General features: G+C 36.3%; 1 protein-coding gene across 3 annotated transcripts in view; it reads right to left on the reverse strand.

Moving 5' to 3' along the window:
- The window catches only part of MALRD1 (MAM and LDL receptor class A domain containing 1), an 808,982-nt gene that overhangs the window by 447,755 nt on the left and 346,613 nt on the right, over positions 1–14,614 (reverse strand). For all 3 annotated transcript variants that reach the window (XM_059183995.1, XM_059183996.1, XM_059183994.1), the window contains exon 27: positions 11,838–12,129. In XM_059183995.1, coding sequence (XP_059039978.1) covers positions 11,838–12,129 — 292 coding nt within the window. The remainder of the gene's footprint in view (positions 1–11,837; positions 12,130–14,614) is intronic.

Raw genomic sequence — 14,614 nt, forward strand, 5'->3', positions numbered from 1 at the left:
AAAACCTATACTCTGAAAACAGTAAGATGTTGATAAGAGAAACTGAAGATGACACAAACAAATGAAAAGATAAACCATGCTCATGGACTGGAAGAACTAGTTAGTACTGTTAAAATGTCCATACTATGCAAAACAATCTACAGTTTCAATGCCATCTGTACCAAAATACCCATAGCACTTTTCAAAGAACTAGAACAAATGATGCTAGAATTTATGTGGTAACACAAAATACCTCAAATAGCCAAAGCAATTTTGGGAAAAAAAGAACAAAGCTGGAGGTATCACAATCCTTGATTTCAAGAAATACTACCAAGTTATATTAATCAAAACATTATGGGGGCGCCTGGGTGGCTCAGTGGGTTAAGCCGCTGCCTTCAGCTCAGGTCATGATCTCAGGGTCCTGGGATCGAGTCCCACGTCGGGCTCTCTACTCAGCAGGGAGCCTGCTTCCCTCTCTCTCTCTCTCTCTCTCTGCCTGCCTCTCTGCCTACTTGTGATCTCTCTGTGTCAAATAAATAAATAAAATCTTAAAAAAAAAAAAAAAAAAACATTATGGTACTGGCACAAAAATAGACCAAAGATCAATGGAACAGAATAGAAAGCCTAGAAATAAAGCCACATATTTATGGTTCATTAATCTGACAAAGGAGGTAGGAATATAAAATGGGGGAAAGACAGTCTCTTCAACAAATGGTGTTGGAAAAGTGAACAGGTACATGCAAAGGAATGAAACTGGACTGCTCTCTTATACCCTACGCAAAAATAAACTCAAAATGGGTTAAACACCTAAATGTAATACCTAAAACCATAAAATTTCTAAAGAAAACTTGGACAGTAATCTCTTGGACAACAGCCTTAGCAACATATTTCTAGATATGTTTCCTTTGGCAAGGGAAAAAAGGGGGAAATAGCTACTGGAACTACACCAAAATAAAAAGCTTTTGCACACCAAGTGAAACCATCAAACAAAAAGGCAATCCATGGAACGTGAGAAAATATTCCAATAAAGGATAATAGCCAAAATGTGTAAATAACTTATACAACTTAACAGCGAAAACAAACAAACAAACAAAAAAAAACCTGATTAAAAAAGGGGGAGGCAGGGGACCTGAATATGCATTTTTTCCAAGGAAGACATAAGAATGGTCAATAGACAAATGAAAAGATGTTCAACATCATTAATCATCAAGGAAATACAAATCAAAACCACAATGAGGTAACGCCTCACACCAGTCAGAATTGCCAGGGTCAAAAGACAAGTAATAGGTGCTGGCAAGGATGTGAAGAAAAGGAACATTCATGCATTGTTGGTGAGAATGTAATTTGACACAGCCACCATACAAAAGAGTACAGCAGTTTATCAAAACAGTAAACATATAAATACCATATGAACCAGTAATTCCACTGTTGGGTATTTACCCAAAGAAAACAAAAGCACTAATTTGAAAAGATAAATGCACCCTTGTGTTTATTGCAGCATGATTTACAATAGCCAAAGTATGGAACAAATCAGATGCCCATTGACGGATGAATGGAGAGACCGCTCTCTCTCTCTCTCTCTCTCTCTCTCACACACACACACACACACACACACACACATAATGGGATATTAGTCATACAAAGGAATGAAAGTTTGTAATTTTAAGCAACATGGATGGAACTCGAGGGTGTTAGGCTAAGTGAAATAAGTCATGGAAAGGCAAATACCACATGATTTCAGTCACACGTGGAATCTAAAAAGCAAAACAAATGAACAAACAGACTCATAAATACATAGAACTTGGGTTTGCCAGGGTGAGTGGGTTGATGAGCAAAACAGGTGTGAGAGGATGAAGAAGTACAAACTTGCAGTTATAAAATAAATAAGAAAATCAAAAGTATAGTATAGGAAATATTGTCAATAATATTGTAATAATACTGTACGGTGACATATGGTGACTACACTTAGTTGTGGTAATCATTGAGTAATGCATATAATTGTTCAATCACTATGTGGTACACCTGCAACTAATATAACATTATATGTCAACAAAATAATGAAATTCTTGCTTTAGCATTTAAAATAAGTATTTAAAAAAATACCACTTTGCCACTAGCATCTAAAATACTATATAAAATACTCTTTCCAAAAAACCCACAAAACGTTACTAAGAAAAATTAAAAATCATCTAAATAAATGCACTTACCCTTGCCATAGAGAAGGTTAATTTTTTTTTAAAAGATGTATTTATTTGACAGAGAGAGATACAGGGAGAGAGGGAACACAAGCATGGGGAGTGGGAGAGGGAGAAGTAGGCTTCCTGCCAGGCAGGGAGCCCGATGTGGGGGCTTGATCTCAGGACCCTGGGATCATGACCAAAGCCAAAGACAGACATTTCATGAATGAGCCACCCAGGCACCCCTAGAAGGTTAATATTTTAAAATATTAATTGCTGCGGTGCCTGGGTGGCTCAATGGGTTAATCCTCTGCCTTCGGCTCAGGTCATGATCTTGGGGTGCTGGGATCAAGCCCCACATCAGGCTCTCTGTTCAGCAGGGAGCCTACATCCCCCCTCTTTCTCTGCCTACCTCTCTGCCTACTTGTGACCTCTCTGTGTCAAATAAATAAAATCTTAAAAAAAATTAAAATTATTAGTTGCTTTTCTATTTACCAATGAAAAAATTAAATTTCAAAAACATACCTCTTACAAAACATTACAATTTTCATTAAAATATAAATTTAAAAAATATTAAATGTCTTGGGGCACTTGGGTGGCTCAGTGGATTAAAGCCTCTGCCTTTGGCTCAGGTCATGATCCCAGGGTCCTGGGATTGAGCCCCACATCAGGCTCTCTGCTCAGCAGGGAGCCTGCTTCCTCCTCTCTCTCTGCCTGCCTCTCTGCCAACTTGTGATCTCTGTCTGTCAAATAAATAAATAAATAAAATCTTTTAAAAAATATTAAATGTCTTTACCATTAAACTAGAATGCATTACTGGATCTTCTAATCCATGGAAATAAAATGTTCTTCCATTTATTGCAGAAGAGAAATGCTATATGCCTAACTATTGAAGAGTTTTATTACAAGAAGCAGGAAAAAAAACTGGCCATTGCAGAACAAATAGAGCACACCTCCAATCCCAGATGATTCCATAAAAAATGAAATCTTGTTTTCACAGCTGCATTTACTTTTATATAGTTAATTTGTATAATAATTATATTGTAGTAAAGCAATATGAAGGAATAAATTTTCAAAAAAAACTTCCCTGGTTACCTTAACAACTAAAGAAAAATTTTAAATTAATGTATCACCAATATTAGCTAATAAAAAGAAAAATGGTAGATGTGTGTATGTGCATATATGTATATATACATACACACACACACCCACACACACACACATATATATATATAATGGATTATTATTCAGGCATAAAAAAGTACAAAATTGAGACACTGGGTGGCTCAGTTGGCTAAGCCACTGCCTTCAGCTCAGGTCATGATGCCAGTATTCTGGGATCGAGCCCCACATTGGGCTTCTTGCTCAGCAGGGAGCCTGCTTCTCTCTCCGCCTCTGCCTGCCACTCTGCCTGCTTGTGCCTGTGCTCTCTCTCTCTCTCTGACAAATAAATAAGTAAAGTCTTAAAAAAAAAAGTACAAAATATTGGCATTTGCTGCAATGTGTTGGATGGGGCTAGAGAGTATGGTGCTATGTGAAATAAATTAGTCAGAGAAACACAAACACCATATGATTTCACTCGTGTGGAGTTTAAGAAGCAATACTAATGAGCAAAGTGATTAAAAAAAAAAAAAAGAAAGAAAGAGAGGCAAACCATACCACAAACTCTTAATTACAGAGAACAGACTGATGGCTACCAGAAGGGAGGTGGGTGGGGGGGATGGGTGAAACACGTGATGGGAGGAGGGCACTTACTGTGATGAGCACTGGGTATTGTATGGAAGTGCTGAATCACTATATTGCACAAATGAAACTCACATTACACTGTATGAGAACTAGAATAAAAGTAAAACCTTAAAAATTATTTTTTACCTTATTACCTATTTTACCTTATTACCTAAAATTATTATTATACCTTATTAATTTCTACTAACACACTCTATAATTTCATAAGAAGCACTGATTTCATGAATTTAAAAGTGATACATGGGATAAATAATGTGGGAGAAGCCCCTGAATAAATATTTATAAAACTGCTTACTCTGTTATGCTATTTCCAAAACCGATTTTAAGTATTCTAAATATATTGGCTAGCATGTTGCACTAATTTTATACAATATCCGTCATACAACCTATAAAACTAAAAGAAAGAGATTTCATAAAATAGAGTCTATTGCAGCAATACACAAATGTGGGACAGGAGAAAGTGGAAGGCGAGGCAGACACTTAGCTGTCACAGTGAGAAAAGCTAAGTTTTCCTTGGAATATAGAAAAAAGCAGAAGGGTTCCAGAAAAAATTAATTGTATTAAAGAAGAAAAGAGAGGCCATGGAGTCAGTGATGTTACTAGTTATTACATCCATGAACAGAAGATGGGTATTTTTTCAATGGACCTGGACCTAAGTGGCAAGCGCGCGCGCACACACAAACACACACACACACACACATACAAAAGCAGAACTCTCAAACTTGAAGAGGCCCAGTCAGTATCTCACTGTTCAAATCCAAACTCTCACATGTCCAAGTGCTGGCTAACTGTATCCACCACTGTGTCCCACCGAATACTTAAGCTAAGCATAGCCCCTTCCTACACATTGTTGGTAATGTGTTCCAAAGAGGCAGAAATTGGGTTTTGAAATGCTACACCCGTAGCTAATTTCCATTATTTAAATTGGAAAATATAATGCATTACCTATCTACCCATGTATTTACAACTAAGTTCTAAAAATGCAAATGAAACAGTGAAACACCAATAAAGCTATTGTATTTATTACTGTATTTTGAGAGCCATAAATTCATTTGAACCAGCAATGTCTGTCAGTTTGATTAGCTGGTCTTTTGAGAGTTCACTGTTGTCTTCCTACGACTAACATTACATGTTTACACGAACAAACTTAGAAGTCAATCTGTCAATGAGATATTCTAAGAGTTCTTTCTTTTTTTTTTGGTCTACCACTGCAAAGCCAGCTCTCCTTGATCAAAATGTTATATTTTTCTTTCTCTTCTCTTACATCATAATCTTTCACTTGTTTTGCTTTCCTCTCTACAGATTTTTTCAAGACTTTCTCAATTTCTAGAAGCAGTCCTTGTACAATTTAGACAACGCATGACTACCTATGAAAGTCACTGAAGAAACACAGTCAAGACAAATGCACAATGAAATAATGGCTCAGGGCGCATTTGCTGCTGTGACATCTTTCTCTTAGCCATAAAAATGCCCGAGATGAATATCCTATGTAATGCTACTGCAGGGAATTCTGAAAACATCTTTGTCTACCAATTGTATTTGGAATGCGACTTGAGATTTTCCCTGTAGAACATATTGCTTAAAGAGTACTCTAATGAGTTTTGGTGATCTAAATATATTTTCCAGTATAAATATTAGTGCCCTCTCCCAACAACAACACAAAATAAGGAAGAAGAGATACATGGATACCAACAACAACACAAAATAAGGAAGAAGAGATACATGGATACGAGCATGCTATGGATTTGAGTATTTAAAAACAAGAGGTATTCTACTGTAACATTAACTTGGGAAACACTCTGTAAAGAGTATGCCTGTATCAACTTCTTTCCTCTTCCCTCTATCACACCCAAGCAAGCCATCCACCTCTGTGATTTTCAAGAATATTTTTTTTCCTCTGCATGATTATGAATAGTAAGTGAGATCAACAAATTCATTTTTTAAATTATTTTCAGGGGTAGAATTTAGGGATTCATTCAAGCAATGAGGTGTTTGGGGCTATTGTGAGAGCCATTTCTTTGAAGGGAATGAGAAAGACAAAGCAGGTCTGAACCCCTGATTTGAGCAATTAAGTTGGAATATGTTGGATAAAAAATAGCAAGTAGACAATATGCTTTCAATAAATTTCAGTGTACACAGTGAAACTTTGTAATCTCTCTAGCAGGGAAGAGGGATAACAAGGAAAAAAAGGAAGTAACATTTTTGCTGAACGTCAACTATTTGCCAGGTATTGTTTAAAACACACTGAATATTATTATCTTAACTGTTTTTCAAATCACTCAGAAGTAAATTCCAATTGTCTCATTTTTGGAGACAAGGAAGATAAGAATTAGAGAGGTTAAGTAGACCAGATGACATTATACATGTAGTGGGGCTTGCAAAGGTCCAAGCCCATGTCTTTAAACCTCAGACGCACGCATTTTGCACTAAGCATTCTGTACAGGGTTCATTAAATCAGAGACAAGCACAATTGGCCAAATTTTCCTAACTCAGGACTCTGCCTGAGCTGCTGTGCCAGCATTTTAATCAGTAGGTAGCAGCCTTTTAATTACTGCCAAATATTTCAGGGAAATGAGTGACCTCAAAGAGGCGCTAATCCATTTGGTGCCCATTGCCTTACATTTTCTTAAAGCAAAAGTTGATTAGCATGTGATATCCCAAAATATATTTGTTGTATAACTCATATTTGGAAATGACTGTAGGGATTTAAAACACACCCACACCCACACCCCCACACACACATACACCTGCTCCCTGCCTTCATTATACTCAGAATTTTTATTAAATGTCTGCCAACAATGCAGAGAATATGGTAGTGACTAAATTTGCATATGGACATTTAGAAGATGAATCCTGGTTGCCTTTTTCTTATTAAAATTCATTAAATAATTATTTTTATCCATCATCACTTAGCAATTAACAAAATTGCCATCAAAATAAGCTCTCAAATATAACTTGCAGAGACTTAAAAATAATTTAATATCACTTTTGCTAATAAAGCCCTGGGTCTTATTTGACTAATTAGAATCACTGATTTCAGATTCAATTCAATTGCATCTTCCTAAATATATATGTTTTGTCTCCTCTTGTCTTTCCTATTTTAAGCCACCCTTGATGGAACTGATAGCCTACCCACATGAATATCAATGAAAAGCATGTGAATAAGAGTCATTTTCAAAAGTTTAATGGACGTAGCTACTGTTTATGGCCCATAATGCCACTTACCCTTCTTCAATCTGTACAAGTTCCAAGTTAAGTGTTTTCGCAGGAAAGAGAAATTAGCAGCCTTTTCAAGATAGGTATATACACATGTTATTAATGACACATCAAAAATAGTTAATTAGACTGTTAGAAAGTGATAAGACTGAGCAATTACAATGCAATGTGAAAAAATTATATGTGTTCTCAGCAAAAAACATTTTTTTCAAAATATATGAAAGAAACATATTCTTAATAAAGTACAAATAATGGAGGCTTACTCTCAAATATCTGTATCACCTAAGGAAAACTGACAAAGATGCCCCAAATAAAGGATAATATGAGTTGATTTTATTGAATAAATGTCTACCGTGAGCCAAACATGAGACTAGGCAAATTACATAGGCAATGACCTCTTTATCCTCAGGGGCCTAGGAAATAAGAGATACTCTTTCTGCTTTACAGATGAGGAAATTTGAGTCTCAGGGCAGTTAGGCAATGCATAGTAGTGAGAAGGGAGTCTGAGATGAGTAGCTAGTCTGCTCAAACATGGTACCTGTGCTTTCACACTTGGTGTTGGGGAAACATACCTGTACTCCCATTTAAAGAATATAACTGCAATTCTTGGATATTCATGAACTCTGCCCTAACTAAATGGAACCCTATGACAGACCTGAAAATGTCCTAGAATATTCACTTCACCTCCTGGACTGTCCACTATATGTCCACTATGTCCACTATGGTGGCCATTAGCCAGAAGAGGCTACTGAGAAACTGAAATGTAGGTAATGCAGGCAATCCCAACTGAGGTGTGTTGTGAGAATAAAATATACAGAATTTAAAATATCTTATTAATATTTTATATTGCCTTTGTATTGAAATGATAATATTTTTGATATGTTAAGTTAATAAAAATATATTGATTTCACTTTTTTTTAAATAGAACTACTAGAAAACATAAAATTACCTATGTGGTTCACATTTGCGACTCTCCTTATACTTCTGTTAGACATTCATGGTATCAGAGCAGAGATTCTTTTATTTTCCATTCATCAAAAAGTTTAATATGGATGGCCAACAGACACATGAAAAAGTGCTCCACATCATTCAGCATCAGGGAAAAACAAATCAAAACCACAATGAGATACCACCTCACCTCATTCAGAATGGCTAAAATTAACAAGTCAGGAAATGACAGATGCTGACGAGGATGCGGAGAAAGGGGAACCCTCCTAACTGTTGGTGGGAATGCAACAGTGATGTGTTCAGGATACCACCCTCCTCCACCCATCCTGAAAATCTACAGAGAAAGAGAGAGAGAGAGAGAGAGAGGGAGCATTCCTTTAAAAATATCAGTGACTCCAACAGAGTCCTCTAAACTCAAGATGATACCATAGTGTGTCAGAATCACTTCATAGTTCAAGTCTAAACAAGGTGTAGCTTTTCACTTTTCCCAAGAGAAGGTCATATACTTAAAGTTTCTGGAGGCATAGTTACAAATACTCCAATAGTCTGTAGGAATGTTAACTCTATACACACATATTTCTCATCTGCCACATTTGAATGTGGGTATTGGAGCTAAGGGAGCCATCAAAAAATTCAAGTATTTCACCTTATTTTTCAGAGTGTTCATCAATAATATAAATAAAGACATTTGGTGGTTTTTTTAAAAAATTTTTCTTCTTGGAGTCCTTCTACCACAGCCATTTCTACCAGTTATCATACTTTATGCAAAGGAATATGATATTTTATTTTGAGCTTTTACTATTTCCTTTGCTTTCCCTTCCTTTCTTTCTTCCTTCTTATTTGTTTCCTAAGACTAGTCAATACATTTTCAATGCATGTTCATTTGGGGAAAAAACTGAAACAAGCCAATAATTGAGTTGGTCCCAGGTTAGCTCCCTATTTCATTTGTAATATTATCACAGAGACTCAGGGGTACTAGGTTCCTGCTTCAGACAAATTATCCACTCACAAGACAGGCCATCTTGGCAGCCTGTGTGACACCGTCTCTCCTGTCTCATGCCCTTAGGCGTGCCCACAGTGCTTTCCTCCCCACATTCATTATTTGATCTACTGCGCTCACACTCGGCAACTCTATCCAGCAAACTGAAGGAGGCTTTCCTTCCTATAAGCCCTAGGTGAGGTTCCAAACTCCTGCACATTCTATAAATTATCCTCAAATCAGATGCCCTCAGCTGGGGGTTTTCTTCATTTTTTTTTTTTGCATTCTCATAAAGTTTTGTATATTTCTCCTGGCACTTAATTATAGCCTACCTACTATTAGAGTTACTTGAGGTGTTTTTCCTATAACCCTGTACCATACTGAATTATTCTTAAGAGCAGAGATTCTTTTATTTTCCATTCATCAAAAAGTTTAATATGGATGGCGAACAGACATATGAAAAAGTGCTCTACATCATTCAGCATCAGGGAAATACAAATCAAAACCACAATGAGATACCACCTCACATCAGTCAGAATGGCTAAAATTAACAAGTCAGGAAATGACAGATGCTGACGAGGATGCGGAGAAAGGGGAACCCTCCTACACTGTTGGTGGGAATGCAAACTGGTGCAACCACTCTGGAAAACCACATGGAGGTTCCTCAAAAAGTTGAAAATAGAGCTATCCTACAACCCAGCAATTGCACTACTGGGTATTTACCCTAAACATATAAATGTAGTGATCCGAAGGGGCACGTGCACCTGAATATTTATAGCAGCAATGTCTACAATAGCCAAACTATGGACAGAACCTAGATGTCCATCAACAGATGAATAGATAAAGAAGAGGTGGCATATATACACAACGGAATACTATGCAGCCATCAAAAGAAATGATATCTTGCCATTTGTGATGACGTGGATGGAACTAGAGGGTATTATGCTTAGCGGAAAAAGTCAGTCGGAGAAAGACAACTATCATATGATCTCCCTGATATGAGGAAGTGGAGATGCAACATGGAGGGCTTCAGGGGCAGGAAAAGAATAAATGAAACAAGATGGGATCGGGAGGGAGACAAACCATAAGAGACTCTTCATCTCACAAAACAAACTGAGGGTTGCTGGGGGGGAGGGGTGTAGGGAAAGGGTGGCTGGGTTATGAAAACTGGGGTGGGTATGTGCTATAGTGAGTGCTGTGAAGTATGTAAACCTGGTGATTCACAGACCTGTACCCCTGGGGCTAATAATACATTATATATTTATAAAAAAATTTTAAAAATTATAAAAAAGAAAGAAAAAAGTTTAATATGACACTTCAAGTATCATAAGGATAGACAAAGAACTCTATCATTATTAATATGTGTCCTTCATTTGATAATATATATTTTATACCACTTTGTAGATAACTTTTAAATTTTCCTTTTGGAAATGGCTTTTAACTAACTTTTATCTGAGGTTTCACAATTTAAGAATCTGACATTCCCAACAAGACTGATTTGTTCTTCACGCACCCTACTTTATAGTTTTTCTTTAAAGTTTGAAGTGGTTGAACATAAACCTTGCTCCCCTCACTACGTAGATGCTATTAGATTATTTTTTCAAAGGCTAGACCTATACACAAGCTAGTATAGCCACCATCCAGTCAAAACAGAATGGAAAGCAAAGCTTTTCTCAAAGAAGTAGATGAAATCTGAGGTATCTGAAATGCTCCTGCATTACAATTTCATGAGGACATTTATACCTAAACAGCCTTCACATGTTCATTTGTTTTTCTCTATACTAATCCACATAGTGCTAGAAACATGTCAGGGAAAGACTCTGTTCAACACGCAGTCAACTGGGAAACATCTATCTAGAAACTTCCTCTTAACCAAATGAAAATACTAAATGTAATGTTCCTTATTCCATCTACCATGCTAAAAGCCAGAGCAAACATTTGTTCTTTTTAAAGCACTTTCTTTTTCACTAATTATGAAAGATATAATTTATATACCAAAGGAATGGCACTTTCAGTTTCTTCAGTAAACTCAGGGTTTAAATATTAATATGTCCTACAAATTGACAAAATCTGTTGTCCTTTCATTTTAATAACATAGACAGCATTTATTTCATTCCAAAATCTGTTGTCCTTTCATTTTAATAACATAGACAGCATTTATTTTCATTCCATACCACTGAGAGATCACACAGATCAATAGTGCTTGCTATTCCCACTTCCTACAACATTGTTACTATACACATTATATTGAACATATACATACCAATATGCTGATATAATTCCTTAGATAAATTACCAAAGGAGAGTTTAAAAGAGTATATGAACATATTCAATCTCCTGAACTATTTAAATATGTAATGCAACCGTTCAAGTCGCAATATCCACAGGTCTAAAAAGAATAAAGTAAATGGCCCATCCACAGTCATGCCTAATTAAAATCAAGTAACTCTGTTTCTGATGTTCTTATATTTCATTGGGTAAAATGATATTTGTTAAGGATTGAATTCTGAATCGGACTGCAAACAAAGGAGTCTTCTCTTATTTTGTTGATCTAAGAAGCAGCTGACTAAACAGATGTCAGAAACTAGTAAACACACTGAAGCTTGGAAAAAATCTGGAGGACAGCATTATGAGTCAAGGCTTGAAAGATTTTAAGACTTTTTTCTTTATGAAAGCAATGAATCACTCGGGGTTTCTGTTATTTCTTCTCCATTTCTTTCCTTCCCTTCCACCTTTCCACTCTATAAAAATACCAAGTAATCACAACTTAAAATGTTGTTGTTAAAATGTACCTGTTGGAAGAGGCTCGGGGAGGTCTCCTGTCACAGAGCGGTGAGGTGACAGACAGCCCTTTGTAAGCACAATGTCATCGAGGGCAATATCACCATGGTGTCCTTCACCAACTCTTCCTTCGAATTGAAGTTGGAAGTCCTCATCGCCAGACAGTGATAGTTCCTTCCGCTGCCAGAAATTGCCTTGTTCTACAGTGAGGTTAAGTAGGACCTTTGTTTGGTTGGATACTGACACCTGGATCAAGGTGAGTGCCCCGATGCCATTTCCATACATGTGATAATGAAAAATGATCTGTAACCAAAAACAGGAATATTGAATATAGCTAGTACGATTAACTCCATTTTACTTTCAGTTGTATAATATCGCCCTCTCCTTTATTAACAGACTCCCAAAGGAAAACTAGATCTGCGTGGCCTGTTGTTCTGTGAGTACTGTAATACTGTGTGGAGTCAGGCCAGCCTTAAATTATAAGTCACGATATATGGAAGACAGAGCAGTAAGAATCAAAAAGAAATTTAGATGAAAACCTGAGCAGAGTTTATTTTCATTCTTTAACTTCTAAATGGTGAATTTCCCAATAAACTCCTAAAGTCTACTGGCAAAGGAATAAAATATCGTTAAAATATGATCCATTATCTAAAGACTCTTCATGATTAAACAATAGTAGGAACTAAAGAAGACCATTTTCAGTCTTTTAAATTTAAAATCATTTTCTTCAAAACAGTGGAGTACTCTGATGCTTATTCTACCATATTCCTTGCACTTGAAACACGTTTTTAGATATATACGATTTTCAGGGCTCCGCTATCTACCACCAACTACCAGCAACAGAACAGCAGTTATCCAAATTTAGCTGAAATGCTAGAGATATGATCTAAGAAAGCAGCCTTGGGCATTTCTCCCCCCACAAGAAAAATCAATATAAGTAGTTTCAAAGATTAACAACTCACCAGATTCTTAGTTATTGTTACACAGAAGGGAAAAGTTAGGGGAAATTCTAGGAGAAAGAACTGTATAGGTTAGAAAAAATATGAACTCAGAGCACTTTTGAGCTTTTATCTTATCATGTGTATGAATGAGGGCACACAGTAAAGGTGAGTGATCCCCACACAGAATAAAGGTATTTTTGAAACACCAGCAGTCATGTAATATTACACTTTAGAGAATGAAAGGAATGACTGTGCTTAAGGGGAAAAGAATCTGATTAAACAAAATATGCAGTGCATACTTCAAAAAGCATCAACTTAATAGAGTAAGTAAGCCATGTGAAGTGACACTACTCAAATTTCCTAGCTGATGAAACCTTCAGGCATTCTTCTGTGATCCAAAATCGTTTCTTCTATTGAAAAAGCTTTCCAACACAAGCTCTGTGACCGTTATGACTTGTTCTGGGAGAAGACCCATGAAATCTGGGTTATATGACTCATGAAAGGAAGAAACATAAGGGGCCTATGGCCAACCTCTTGACCAGCATCAAAAGAGACAAGAGAAAATGGTCCAGTGTGCGTCACACATGTCTGTCTGGATTCCCTGCAGTCACAGACATGGCCTTTCTAGTCATCTGCCTTGTTTTGTCTTATTTGTGCAACAAATCTGAGGCCTACCTCTTAAGTCGCAATAAATATTTCCCTGTCTTCTTGAGGTCATTTCTTGAATGATCCCATGTGGTTAACATGCAAATATATAGACATGTGTGTGTCAATACATGTTAAGAAAATACTTGACAACAATGTAGTCTAACTGCAGGGCATAGTGAGGGAATGCTAAGTATGAGATTCAACTAGTGAGGTACTTTCTCTGAAAATTTCAGAGTTACTCAAAGGTCTCATCCTTTCCCATATCAATCTGTCTCATTCTTCCTACCATCCATCCCTAAAAAGGAAGAAAAATCTTCAATTTGATTTTGCTCTGCTTCAAGGTATTCCACAAGGTCAAGTGACAGAAAGGATTTTCATGAAATCTGGGAGGTCACTCTGCTTACCTGATATACATATTTTTTATATGAGCTACACAGTCATTCCCAGCATGACCTTTCCTCACTTCTTTGTATTCAATCTATATCATAAATATTCATAAACTGAACCATTCATCATTAATTTTTTGACATTTCTTCTAGGCATATTTCATTATTCTCACACAGATGTTTAAAACAGTGGGGACTACAGTTCCAGGACCAGGGAAAAATAGAGATGGATGAAATCCTGAGTTACTACACTATGAAAAACAAAGCTTTGGAGCATTTTCAGAGGAAGCTTAAGTTAAAAAGCCATGAAGTCAAGCTGGAATACTCTACATTTTGTGTTTAATTTTTAATTAGCTAAGACTAAAATTTGTAAATTTCAGAACATCTATGAACATAAGAGATTTCTAGATAGAGACTTGACATATAAAATCTGGTGTGCTTGGGCTTTGTTTTGGAGAAACCTATCAAGTAATGTGGAAAACAACAAAACAGATGAGAAATACATTTGATTAAAATTCATTTTTTTTTCCAAACGAATTAGATAAAGTTTAATGTTATCCTGTATAATTTGTTATATTTGCTTTAGACTGCTGAGTTCTCTCTCTAAAACTCTGATCAGATCATGTCACTCTCTTGCAGAAAATTCTATCAAATGTGCCTCACAAGATAATAGAAATGAGGTTATCCCCTGAGAGTTAAACTACGAAATCAACTTAAGATAAAACAGAAAAACTTCCAATACAAACTAAAAGCTTAACATGCATTAAAACCATGACAATGGTAGGAGGTGAAGGCTGCTCGGTACAAAACAGA

Source organism: Mustela lutreola, chromosome 8, assembly GCF_030435805.1.
Source record: "Mustela lutreola isolate mMusLut2 chromosome 8, mMusLut2.pri, whole genome shotgun sequence".
In the NCBI taxonomy this organism is placed as follows: domain Eukaryota; kingdom Metazoa; phylum Chordata; class Mammalia; order Carnivora; family Mustelidae; genus Mustela; species Mustela lutreola.